At 44.4% G+C, this 14,117-nt stretch overlaps 1 protein-coding gene across 1 annotated transcript in view; it reads right to left on the bottom strand.

Annotated features, from left to right (window-relative positions):
• Colgalt2 (collagen beta(1-O)galactosyltransferase 2) overlaps positions 1-14,117 on the bottom strand; it is a 92,852-nt gene that overhangs the window by 5,706 nt on the left and 73,029 nt on the right. The window contains exons 7-10 of the mRNA XM_051147571.1: positions 10,404-10,480; positions 6,294-6,400; positions 1,871-2,003; positions 297-424 (exon numbers count right to left, since the gene is read on the bottom strand). Coding sequence (XP_051003528.1) covers positions 297-424; positions 1,871-2,003; positions 6,294-6,400; positions 10,404-10,480 — 445 coding nt within the window. The remainder of the gene's footprint in view (positions 1-296; positions 425-1,870; positions 2,004-6,293; positions 6,401-10,403; positions 10,481-14,117) is intronic.

Below are 14,117 nucleotides of genomic sequence, written 5' to 3'. Positions count from 1 at the left end.
CCCAAAGGGTCCTCAGTGCTTTTCCTCTGCTCTGTAAAGAGGCCCCTGATTGGCTGGCTCCAATCCCAGTTTAAAAAAAAAAAAAAATCTCCTGTAGTTTTAAACCTTGGAGAGTCGATAGAGGCAAAAGCACCTCCCCAACCTTTCCTTCCTTATTTCTGGAAACATCTATGGTGTGAAAACCAGGTAAGCAGAGGAAGGAAGCTGGCGCTGGGTCTCCTACCGACTGGGGGTAGGGTGCGCTGTCTGTACCTCGGAAAAGACCGTCTTTCAGAGCGGTCCATCTTGTGACTCACATCAGTTCCCAGTCCAGCTGAGCCTTGTCAACGTCATCCATCAGCTTCATCAGCTTCTTTTTAAACTGATGCTCAAAACGCACATCATCCTCAATGACAAGCGTCTTCTCCAGCTCTCGGTCAATAACCTGCAAAGGCCGCCAGTGGGGAGCTGCACGAAAGCTTTGATACCCATTTTTATCTTAAAAAGCTCCTGATTTGAGCCGGGTGTGGTAGCACACGCCTTTAATCCCAGCACTTGGGAGGCAGAGGCAGGTGGATCTCTATGAGTTCAAGGCCAGCCTGGTCTACAAAGTGAGTCTAGGACAGCTAAGAGTACACAGAGAAACCCTGCCTTGAAAAAGCAAAAAAACCAACAACAACAACAACAAAAAAAACCTATTGTTTGGATCCAAGAAAATTCCATTGATAGCCGGATGTACCCCCGCTTGTGCAACATTCATACAGTGAGAATACGTGATCTATGACTAAATTACTGTTACAGTGGTAGCAACCTTTCAGGTTGATATCTCTCCGATACAATACTGACAGGTCATATGTATTGTGCTGTACCACTCATATAAAGTGCAAAGACAGGCCATACCATGCTGTCAGGGAGATTACCCTTCAGAAATAGTGGCTGGAAGGCTGGGGGTGGGGGTGGGGGGCAGCGGGCACCTCCTGCACTTTTGTCACCTGTTTCTTGATCCTAGTATTGGTTAACATGGGTTCTATGTGTGCGATTTCATTGACTGTACTTTATGATCTATATACTTTTATATAAATTCTGTAACATTTTAGTTAAAGCTTAGGAAAAGAAGACACAAGTAAAAACTGGGTCGTTAAAAGAGAGAAGGCATCAAATGGGCCCTTATTTAGTCTTTAGCTTCCCTGTATGTTCTTCTCCTTTCTTGTGGGAATTGACTCTTATTCGTGTGCTTGGAACTCCAGTGCCGCCTCCAATAGTATTTTGCTATATGTTGTATGGAGCATGTTTTTCCTCCCATCCCTTACCTCCCAGAATAATGACTCATGAGACTCAAAATGTTTACAAATGCCTGTACCATATAGCTAGGCTTTTCTCTGACTAGTTCATTCATTTATGCTAATCTGCATTCTGCCACGTGTCTCGTCACCTCTGCTCAGGCACCATGCCTCTGTCTTCTTCAGCTATGGAAGATGCAAAGTCAAGTTATGGCTCTGTCTCTTCTTACTTGAAAACAGTTAATAACTTCTGCCTGTGTGAAAAGAGTCCATCCTCCCTAACCCTGCTTTGGATGCCTTCTGTGTGATTCTTGCATGAATTCAATTGATAAATGATAACATGTCAGACATGCACAAAACATTCCTGTTTTCAGGGAAGATGAATTCAGAAAAATAAAGTTCCCACAATGTGAATACTTTCATCTGCCGCTATCCCATGTGGCACTGGGGCCACCATCCTAGTGTCTTTCTTGATGGCTTTGCTGACAGGATGCACAAAGCAACTTTTAGGTACACTTCTGGGACAGTCATGCGTCTGGCCCTAATTCACCTGGGAAGTTCCAATCTCCCTTCTCCTCATTACCAAACTGTCCTTCTAAAGAATTATTTACCTCTTTCCAGATAGAGAAGTGACTGAGGAAGCAGCCAATTTCACCCCTGGTTAGAGGCCTGGAAGAGTAGGGATCCCGGTAACCTGGTAGCATTTCAATGTTCCAGGCCTTCAGCTGGCTAGTGTTGAGTGCCCTGCATGACAAAGGATATGCAGGAAGGTTGCTAAATCAAGGTGTCTCCACCCTGACTCTAGAATGGGGAGGAAAAGGAGGGGGGGGGGTGGGAGAGAGGGGAGCAGAGTCCCTTTATACAGGGAGTAAGACTTCTCAGATTCCTGCCATTCTCTGAGGTCCTCTGAGTTGACGCACTACAATAGCATTATGGGGGTGAGGAAGGCAAATGGCTTCTTTTACATGTGTACATGCCTCACAGTGCCCAACATGTTTGTTTGTTTGTTTGTTTTGCCATGGATTTTCTAAAAACTTTGAAAAAAGTACCCTCCTTATGAAGAAAAAACAAATTTGCAGGCACATTATATTCTGGAAGGAATGAGGAGAAAAACTTGGCACAGGTAGCATTCCTTTATACCTAAAACTAAAACAAGGTAAAACATAAAAAAATCAAAATAAAAACAACACAGATACATTTCCCAAATGGCAGGACAAAGGTCTCTCTATAAAAGCAACGAGGCACTGGGGAAAATGGCCACAAGCAGCTTTCTAAAACTCTGGAAGTCAACCAAGCTCTCACAAAAGTCCATGGGATCAGCGGAATCTCAACACCCACAGTTAGTTTTGTAGATTTCCTGTTTACCCTAATTGAATTCCTTTCTCCCTAGTCTGACAGCATCCTTGAAGAACAGCCACCTCACAAAACCATGAGCAGTTGTGAAAACTGGGGTAGAGTAGCCAGTGAAAGTGACTCGGACTCCCTGAGGACCAGTCCCTAGGGCACCACCCTTATTCAAGCCAACAATCTGCCCTAGCGCCATTCTTAGAGCCCAGCCTTTGTTTGATGACTCTGGCTTCATCCTCTGGGAATAGTCCGCTCTGCAGGTATTTGTCCAGAGTGGGGTTAATGTTAGAGTTATCTGAACAGCGATCCCAGCTGGGTCTAATGAGAGGCTACTCAAAAGCAGTTAAAAGGAAAAACTTAGGAATAATATATATATAATATAGGCCCTTTGAAAAGCTCCATCTATATCTGAGAATCTGGGAGATAAAACTATGTTCAAGGCTGTGCACTCCACCCCCCAAAAAGTCTCAAAGACCCCAGTCACTCACTTCCTGCTTTAAGCCTTTAGAGGGCAGGGAAAGGGTAGTAAAGGCAAACAAATTCAATATTGCAATCATGATCCACTTAAATGTTGTCCACAAAGACAGTATGTAAATAAAAAACACACAAATAGGTTAAAAGTATGGACAGTGACACATAATGTGAATGGTAGCCATAAGAGAGCTGAAAAGCTATATTAATATCAGACAAAATAAGCCTGAAGAGAAAATATATTTTAAAGACAATGAAAGATGATAAGTTATTTAGGAAGATATAATGCTTACATATATATGAAACTTGAACAACATTATAAGCCAACTAGACCTAACAGACCTCTGTTGAATGCTCCATTCAGTGAGAGCAAAGTATGCATGTGTTCAAGGGCATCTGGAGCATTTTCTAAGAAAGCCATGTGCTAGTCCACAAAGACCAGGAAGACCACAAATCAAGCCTCTGTATATTAAAATAACACAACGGAATGATCAAAACAAAGGAAATTGAGAAATTGACAAGCCCAGGAAGTTAACCTACTTCTAATCTATAGCTAAAGAAGAAATCATGAGGGAAATTAGAAAATATACTGATATGAATGAAAATGCAGTATATTGCAGCTTATCTACTATACTTGACATAGTACTTAGAAATACAGTTACAGCTGTAAGTATTAAAAAGGATGTATGCCACCGCCAACCACTTCTGAACACTAGCAAAAGAAAAGCAAATTAAACTCACATCAAGTAGGAAATGAGAACAGTAAGCATAGCAGTGGAAGAAATACATTATAGAATAGAAAGTAACACAGAACACACACACACACACACACACACATACACACACACACACACACACACCTACTTATTTGAAAAGATCAACAAGACTGGCAATCTTTTACCTAGACCCATAAATAAACAAAGTGATATCCCCATTTACTACCATTAAATTACTAAAATCAAGATTGAAAGAGCAGGTATACCATTGACCTTATAGAAGTAAAAAGAATCATACTGTAAATGTTTATTTGCAAAAATCAGATACCCTAGATGGGCAAATGTATACAATGGTAAAACTAATGAACTTCTGAGCAAGTCTAAAACAAGTGAAGAAGTTGAGTTAGTAATCTGAAATCGTCCACAGAGAAAAGTCTAGAACCAGATGTTTAAAGAAGAATTAATATAAATTCCTAAAAACCTTAAAAAAAAAAATAGAGCAGGAGGGAACCAGCCCCAGATGATGTTATGAAGCCAGTCTTATCTGCAGCACACCCAGAAAGCTCCAGGCCAATATTGCTGTTAGTATAGATGCATAGAACCCAGCAACACAAGTGAGGGATTATATAGCACAACTAGGTGAATTTTTTCCAGGACCACAAGTGTGGTTTAACATGTGAAGATCTGTAAGATCAATGTGCCATGTTGAAAGACAAGAAGCTATGTGGTCATGTCAATGGAAGATGCATGTGACAAACCTTCAAGTTAAGAAATTACAAGAAAATAGTATTAAAAGGTGTACACCATCTGCTCTGTAAAACCGTATCTCTAATATAGTATTTAACAGAGAAAACTTAAATGCTTTCTCGCTGAGATCAGGAATAAGACAAAAATGTCAGCTCCCATCATATGCTTTGAATGTTGTACTCAAGGCAATAGCCAGGCCCATAAGGCAAGAATAGGAAGTAAGTGCCATCCAGATTGCAAAAAAGGAAATAACCCTTCCTCCAATTGTAAGTGATAAGGTCTTGCCTACAGAAAAACCAAAGCAATGGTGTGTACACACACACACGCACACACGCACACGCACACACACACACACACGCACACACACACGCACACACACACACACCCCACCCCACAATTAGAACTGATAAATAAGGTTGCAGAATATGTAAACAGTACACAACAACCTATAGTGTTTTTATACGTTTGACAATGAATACTCAAAACATAAGTTAAGGAAATAATTCTATCACCACAGTATCAACAGATGCCAAAGAATAAATTTAATAATGTAGATGAAAGACTTACAAACTAAATTCAACAAAGCATCATTCAAATGATTGACAGAGACCTAGTAAGTGAAGTGACTTGTTAGGATTCTTGGCACTCCTTCAACTGACCTGTAGCTCCTATAAACACCCAAGTGCTGGTGTGTGTGTGTGTGTGTGTGTGTGTGTGTGTGTGTGTGTGTAACTGACAAGATAACACTAAAACTCACAGAACACCAGGCACCTATGATAGGCAAAACAACAGCATTGCAAAAAATAAAAATAAAAAAATAACAAAGACAGAACAAAACAACAACAAACAAACAAACAAAAAAACAAAGATGCAGGACCTGTTTCCTTACATACAAAGCTACTGCCATGAAATCAATACGGTACTGGCATAAGGATAGATCTATCCTTAACTTAATGAAATTGAGAGTCAGAAGTATTCTCCTACATTTATCGTCAACTAACTGATTTTTGACAAATGCTCCAAGAATTCAGAGGGTAAAGGGTAATTTTTAAATAAGCGGTACAGGGAAAACCAAATAACCATATGCAAATGAGAAAGTAAACCCTAACTCATATCATATATTAAAAAACCCTTAGCTCAGCATGGATCAAAGACTTAAATGTAGAAGCTAAAACTGGCACACACCTGTAAGACCAGCACTCTGGAGGCTGAGACAGGAGAATAACAGGTTCTAGGTTAACCTGGGTTATAGTCAGTTCTGGGTATGTGTGATGTTCCTGTCACATCCCCAGGAAAATGGCCACTGTGGTCAGGCCAGGAAGAATCTAGGCATCTCACACAACAGGACACACAGACCTTTATATTTTTTGTTTGCTAGTTTGTTTTCTTCAGACCTGAACGTGGTTCTAAAACATTCCCTCGACGGCGTGAGAGAAAGCTGTGAACCACCACAGCTCTGAGAATACCCACCAGAGACAAGGCAGTCACACGCAGCATGTGAGGCTTGGAGGTCACTGGGTGGGGAGTGGGCCTCAGGCCCTCTCTATGGGCTGAAACTATCATCACTGCTACTGTGGGCATCTCTCTCACAGGTCTATCCTCTCTGGCCTTAGAGGCCTTAGAGGCCCCTCCCGCCAGGATTCCTCCTCGGTCAGTCAGAGAAGGAACCACCCTGCTCCAGCCACACCTCCAAGAGGGCTCCCCGGCCCCCCACCCCCGACACCCCCGTCCCCCACCCCCGCCCCATACTCACTTCCCGTCCACAGCCTCCACGATCTTGACCTCGATCTCCTGTTCATAGAGCGTGCGCAGCATCCTATCCCGCCTGTCCTTCCTGCGCTTGAGGTTGATCATGAAAATCTAATGCAGGAAGGGAAAGGGGAAAGAAACAGGCTTTACTTTGGGCTGGTTGAGAAGCTTAGCGCAGCAAATGTCAGGGTCAGCGGGGCTTGCAGGGTGAAGACCTGCCACTGCAGTGGTACCGCTTTGCATTCTAAGGCTCATGGGGCCGGGCAGGGTGGGGGTGGGGGGCGCAAACGCTGCTATCTAGATGCAGCCATCAGCAGTGGCCTGACCAGCTGCTTCCCTGATACCTACTGATTAACGTGCTCTCTCTACACTTGAGAAAATAAAGTTCAAAACGTGATCACCCCAAAGGCGAAAGGTGAGTTAGGTAGGCTTCATGGACACAGCTCGGATTAGGAAGAAGGAGTTTACCAAGTGGCTAAATCCAGCCAAGTGACTAAGCGTGTCCACAGACTTGTGCTTGTGTTTTTAATGCTGTTGCTTTCTGTCTGTCTTAGGCCTGCTGTCCTCATGCCTCAGTTTCCTCATCCAAGACTTGCGACCGCTGTGGGTCTTCTCCTTAAGTACTGCGTTTGGTATCAGCGCAATTCATGCCCACTAGGTAGGCTTCACATCTTTGAAAAACTAAGAAAAATCTGAGTCTACATATGGTGCTTTTATACATTCCAAACTCCCAGAATGAACGTCAAAGATCTCAGTCTTGGAAGCTCAACCCACACCCCTACCCCCCAGCCCCCCACCCCCACCCCAGAATTCTTTAGCTCCTTAGAGCTGAGAGGATGAAGACATTGAAGAAAAGGGGCCGTTTCCTTGGGGTTACCCTTGACGGAGGAGAGAGTAGCGCGAAATATAATTTGGGTCTGAGTTTTTTGTAGAGTGCTCTACAGAGGACACCTGCTGACTTGTAAATAAGGAAGGATGCGCATTTAGCCTTTCCAAGTGAGGGCTGAGGCTGCCTGTACCCCTCACCTTGGCCTGCCAACATCTCATGATAGCAGTGCTAAAACGTAGACATGGTAAGGTAACGAAAGCCTCATGAACACTGTTGCGGGTAAGTTAGCATCTTTCATTCATGTTCTCTTTCTTTCCTTCCTTCTTTCTTTCTTGTGTATAGTGTAAATGTGTGGCTGTGAGTGGCCGGCACATGTGCAAAGGTCAGTGGACAACCTACAGGGTTAGGTCTCTTTCTAGGCGGGACCGAGGGATCAAACTCGGGTCTCCCAGTGTGGCAACAAGCTCTTCCATGCATGGATCTATCTTACCTGTTGTGCCTTAGTGTTTGGGTAAGGACCTCTTGCTACAAGCAGTAATGAGGTGGTTTTGGATATTAATCTGTTCAAGATTGGGAGACGTCAGCTGCCAGCAGGGGAAACCTGGGATGAAGGAGAAACCTACGGGAACAGGGCCAAGGACACTTGCTTCCTCCTGACTAACAGTCTGGGTGACTCTGGGGAGGACATTTAATGCCTCTGGGCACTTAGCTCTGTTGTCTGGAAAACGAGCCATTTGACCAAACCCAGCCCTCAAGCCCTGTATATATATGAAAACATGAACATATCTGGTTTATAATACAGTTGGTTTCATGTTATGCGAATTGAGAAGAAATCTTATTGGATAATGAGGTTGTGGCTCAGATTACACTGCATTGAGCTTTGGCTCAATGGATGGTTGTCATGGATATAAATTTAAATATATGCTTTAACAGGATCAGAAGTTACTCGAACTAGGCTTTCAATCCTCCCTTGCGCGTTACTCTCACCCCTGTTCACGTATAGATAGATTCATGGGAGCAACCGAATGCTCTCTGCAACATCTCCGTGTGAGGCGGGGCTCGGCAGGCGTGTGCGGCAGGATTTTTACTACCTCTTGGTCCACTTAACTGGGTAGTTACTAATAAAACAAAAAAACACCATGATTTCTGTGTGATGAATATTTGGTGCCTAATGTGCTATATTCACTATGTTCCATTGCCTGGTTTTACAGACTTAGGAAGGAAAGGAAGGAAACGGCATATCCGTGTATCCAGGGAGCCATCTGAGGTCACTCGAGGAGACAAAGCAAAGCAAAACAAAACAAACAGAGAAACATCCAAAAGGTCCCCTGCAAACCAGAGGCCTGAGGTCCAGGAAGCCTTTTTAAATGATAGTCCCGTCCTGGGCCCTGCCGGGGCAAGGCCAATAAAATCAGTAGCCATGAAGGAAAAACACAGACGGCTTGCTCATACTTAGTAAACAGAGCAAAGAGCTGAGTGCCAAATGCAGCCAGACACTAGCAACCAGGTCACAGTATGGGAGGCCAGAAAGGGCCTCTGACACCCCTTTTCCACAGCCCATGTCTGCTACAGACAGAGAGATGATTATCCTGGGCCGTGGAAAGCACAGTCCCTGCCGGCCTCTCTTTCCTAGGGCTGGCCTAACACCAAGTCCTGCCCAAGGCGGAGCTAGATGCCCCCCCCCCCCCGTTTTGTTATTTTGCTGTGATTTGCTCTTTACAGAAATGTGACTGCAGGAGGAAAAGGGAAGATTGAAAGACACTTCGGTGTTCTTTCCTAGAAGATAAAGAGAGGCCCCAGGGAAAGAAAACTGCACTGAGCAAGACAGAGCTGTGTGGGAGGGCACCCTGGGAAGGGCCCACCCTTGTGGTGCTGGTCAGCCCACCCTTGTAGCCCTGGTCAGTTTTGAAAACAACTCACTGTATTTAGTAAATAGAAATGGACTCAATGGGGTCTATTATACTTTGCTACAGTTAAATTCATCTCTCCTTTTGCTACCTTCTGTGGAAATAGCACAGTCACTGTTTGCTATTCCTGAAGTTCCCCTTCCTACTCTTCAAAGTCTATCTTCAAGTCAGTTTCGTAGCAGAGATGCCACTTCCTGGTTCCATTAGCTCCTTGGGATGAACATGATTTGGGGACACAGATGCTAATGTTCCAATGTGACAAGGCATTTTTCCTCCCGTCAAAGCATACTGAGTTCAAAGCGCAATGCTTGGCTTACATCCAGACCCTCTGGGGGAACTCAGACTCAGTTTGTGGACACCTGGCAGGTCCAGACCTCAGGACTCCTCAGCATGGACCTGCGACCACGTCGGGAGCCACGAAGGGCTCCGTGGCACAGAGCCACAATTCTGGCCCTGCCAACCATCTGTTTTGCACACTACCAAGAAAAGCCCCTCTTCATATTCTGCTCTCCTTCCTTCCTTCTTTCTTTCCTTCCTTCTCTTTTCCTTTCTTTTTCCTTCTCTCCAGCCTCCCTCCATCCCCCTCTTCCTTTCTTCCTTTTTCCTTTCCCTTCCCATTCTCTCTCTCCCCCATTCCCCTACCCTTTCTTCTTTCTCCCCCCTCTCTCCCTCCCCCTCCCTCCCTTTCTCTCTCTCTCTCTCCCTCCCCCCCCCCCTTCTCTTGCAGTGCTAAGCTTTGAACCCAGGCCTCGGCTTACCCTGAGAATGCGCTTTCCCGCTGAGCTAAACTCCCACCCCTGCTTTGTTATTTATGTACCTATAACAGCACAGGAGATATGGCCCGAGGGAGGGAGACTACCATAAAGTCTCTGCCTGCTGAGAGGGTTTTAGAACATGTGTTTCTCTTCATTTGTCCTTTCAACTCTGCCCTCCAACCTTTTCCCATGGAAGAAAAGCAGAAGGAAAACAAAGCCTAGAGTGTTCTAGAATAGTTTCCATTCACTCAACTATGGCAGAATAAAGGTAATGCTCCCCAGATCCTGAAACATGTACCCTCTTTACCTTACCCTTGAACTTCAATTTTTAAAAAAGTTTGGTAAAATATTCATCACTAAATAACTCTTTCTGAGCCTCCTTTGTGAAGACCAGAAAACAGAATGAGAACAAGCCCAGGTCCTCAGGGCCTTTCCAGCTGCCAAGCTTGCCTGCGTGCTCTCGCGCAGATGTTTGGTCTTCTGTTCCAACATAAACACACAAATCTCTGCACATATGTGCCTGTTAACACACACACAAGCACACGTGTACACACACACACACATGTACACTACCTCACACATGCGCATGGGAGAGAGAGAAAGGGGGGGGGAGACTCTCCTACCTCATCAAATCCCATCTTGTCTGGATTCTTAGGGACAACTGATACAAACTGGGAAGGCTCCATTGGAGGACGGTCAACTGGAAGACAGAAGAGACAGGTGCTTTGTTAGGGAAAGGCTGAGGAAATAGAACTCTCCCAGCACTCCAGTCTCTAGGACTGAGACCAGTGCTTGATACCCAGGGCAAGGGACAACTGTTCTGAAGTTCCTCAGGACTGAGCAGCTTCTCACGGACCCTAATGGTCATAGCACTGGCATCACAACAACTGTCCACATGCAAATGGGAATGTGTGTTCCATTTGCATTAAGACTCATTCTAAGAATATGATGGGGGCAGCATAGGGACAGTGGTTGAGAAAAGGCTCTGGAGTCAGACCCATGACCCCAACCCTTGGCCCAGGAGACCATGGAGAGCTGTTTCTTCACATGTGAACTTGGCATAATACATGCATCTCTTTCAGTGTGCTGTACCATTTAGGTGAGACCTCAATGCAAGTGTATTTAGTATACTGGCAGAGTAAATACTTAATAACTGCTACCTACCATGGAAAAGGGCTAAGGAATAAGATATTTTATGTACTATATTCTCTCATACTTGGGAATACTTTTGGTAAAGAACTTGAGATAGTCTTGCAGGTTTATTGGTCTTATATAAATTCAAGTATTGTTTTGATTTCCCTTAACAAGATAGCATAACAACAAAGTGTGAGATGGCCACTGAAGTGCTTACAGAATATTGGTGAGGCTGGAGACGTATCTTAGTATGGTACTCGCTATGCAATCATGGAGACCCAAATTCACCTATGTAAAATCCAGGTGCAGTTGTGCACATATGTAACTCATGAGTCAGAGATTGGCTACCCAGCTCAGGCAATCAGCAAGCTCTGATTTCAGTAAGAGATATTTGGGCAGCAGTAGATGACACGTGATATCAACTTGCACATGCAGGCACACACATATGCATGTGCACCCACATATCACGTATATACACAGACACTCCCACAGTCACACGAACAGAACCAATGATGATTGTTGTGTGGTGGGTTCATATGGATTAAAGCATTCTCTCCAGGAGGGGGGCTCTTGAGACGCAGGAAGAAGAAACCTCATAAGTCTCAGGAGATTCCTGAAACTAACAATCACCTTAACAAGATTCAGCCTCTTGTCAATCTTCCCTCACAGGAAAGACATGCTCAAATTCTTATAAATCTCTCAGTGTGCTAAAGCAGTTAGCACCTGTAGAATTTTTTAAACAAGTGTTACTTGTTGCTATGACACATGTGCACTCCACCCAAACTCCTTACCTCTGCTTCTGAAACTTGTACATAAGTCATAACCACCCTGGCTGTTCCCTTGTAAACATCCTTAATTTTCTACCATTTATGTTTATTTTATAAGACCTGAATCCTAGTTATCCGCAACTGAGCACTCACTCAGCATCCGAAAGACCACTGCAGGGGGAACTCCATGCAAACGCACTGCCTGAGCCACACTGATAAGGCATAATACCAAATTGATGAGTGACACTATCAAACATGGCTGGGGTAGTAAATGCACTTCCCAGTGTTTCATAGATCTGTTTTATACCCTGACTTTCCTGAAATCTTCAACAGCTTTCCCGAGTTCAAGAAAATATTCAGAATCCAGTTAGATTTTTGCTCTCCTCCAAACCCACAGACCCAACCATACACGCGCACCTCTGCTTTGTGCTTTTCCCCTTGTTAAGAGAGACGAGTCTCCTGTCTACTGACCACAAGCTTAACAGCAGTGGTTCTCCACCTTCCTAATGCCGCGACCCAATTTTATGGTTGGGAATAATCCTGTGGTGATCCTCAACCACAAAATGATTCCGTTGCTACGCCACGACTGTAATTTTGCCACTGTTATGAATCTTAATGTAGATATCTAATATGCAGGACATCTGATAGGCTGTTTTACAGTATTATCCTGAGCTGTAGCAACTACCGTCTTCCCAAGAATTCCAATCTTACAGATACCTTCTCTTCCACTCCATCAAATTCCCCTTTATCTGGCATCCTTCTCATTAGCATACAGACACACTGCAGTACTCTTACCTTGAGCAAACCAGCAACACCAAGAGACCAAGTCAAAACAAATACAAATAACAAAGGAGATCATCTCCCGCAGCACCATCCATTGCTTTATTCCATTTCCCCTATCAAGATTTCATGTTCCCATCTCACTCCTGTCTCAACAGCTTTGTCCCTATCACTGCATTAAAGTGCTTTTCATCAAAACTGATAACAGAGCTTTTTTTTCTCTTCCTGGACTCCTCTCTTTCCAGGGTCTCACCCTGCAGTCTAGACTGCTCTGGAGCTTGCTATGTAGCTCAGGCTGGCCTGAAACTCTTGCACCCACTGCCTCAGCCTCCCAAGTGTTAGGATTACAGGTGTGAGCCACCACATTTGGCACAGAGTTGTAGCTTGACGTCACCGAGGCTCACTTCTGTGTCCTCATTTCACTTGGTTTCCCAGCAACATTTGTCTCATTCTCAAAACATCACCTCCTTTCTTTCCTCCCAGCTTTCTGGCTGTTAGTCTACTCTGGGGATCTGTCCTTCTTTGTCTTAGGTCATGAGGTCACTCTGTTCCTTGGCTTCAAATATCCTTTCAGTGTTAATGCTTTTTCTCAACTGTCTCTCTTGATGAAATCTCTCTGCTGTACCCATTGAGTCATATTTCCATTATCTCCTGGCCTCTCTATCCAGACTTGCAACAAATACTGCCAGCATACGTGATGAAGTCTTTTTTTTTGACTTGATAAGTTGTATGGACCAAAATGCTAGAGTCATTCTTAATTCCGCCTTTGCTTCGTGGGCTGCCTCCAAGCCCCTCTAAGTACAATGGGCTCTGCCATGAAAGTGTACCTTAAACCTGTCTGTTTCTCATTACCTTCTTGCTACAGCTCAAAGCTCAACCACTAACACCCCTTAACATGAGCTATGGATTAATTCATTACACTCTTAATGTCCATACCACAGTTTAAGTGATCTTTCAAAGTACGTAAATCACATCACACCACCCTATGGGGTCACGTCACTCTGAGGGTAAACTCCAAACTCCTCACCATGGTCAGTGTGTTCTGCAGTCATCCATGACATCATCTCCCTCTACCCAGCTCCTCCTTCCCCACCGTGTTGGCCCCTAGCCCTGGAACACTCCCAAGAGTTCTCTGCTTTCGTGGTCTTTATGTATATTATTGCTTCTGCTTGGAATCCGTGCCCCAAAGATTCATGCAATTGCTTCCTTAAAATATTACCTATATCTCTGATAGAACACAAGTTTTTGGTGGCAAGGGTTTTGCTTGATTTCTCCACTGCTGTAACTCATTATTATGGGAAGCCATGCATTATGCATGTGTTGCGTTTGCAGCCTGAGCCCTGCTTCCCAAAGCCTTCATTGGTTCCTTAGGATGGATGTTCTACTCCATCCCGACTGTCCAGTCAAAACCCACTCCACTCAAGCCACTTCAGCCCCCCTCCCCACTTTAGTTTCTCCTAATGTTTTGGCCCACTTTCTTCCAGAATGGAAACTATTTGTCTCTTTCCTCATCCCGTAGTGTCCTGACTGTATCTGTTCTCTTGTCTGAGCTAAGCACTTCTATTCAAGATCAGCCGAAGAAGCATCAGGTCTGGACGTGACCACACAGGCCACAGAATCCCCTTTCTGTTCTAAACCCCTGCTGCCTTTTGCACC

Source organism: Acomys russatus, chromosome 6 (assembly GCF_903995435.1).
Source record: "Acomys russatus chromosome 6, mAcoRus1.1, whole genome shotgun sequence".
Taxonomy (NCBI): Eukaryota; Metazoa; Chordata; class Mammalia; order Rodentia; family Muridae; genus Acomys; species Acomys russatus.
The sequence above is the reverse complement of the archived record's forward strand: the minus strand, read 5'-3'. Positions and strand labels throughout refer to the sequence as shown.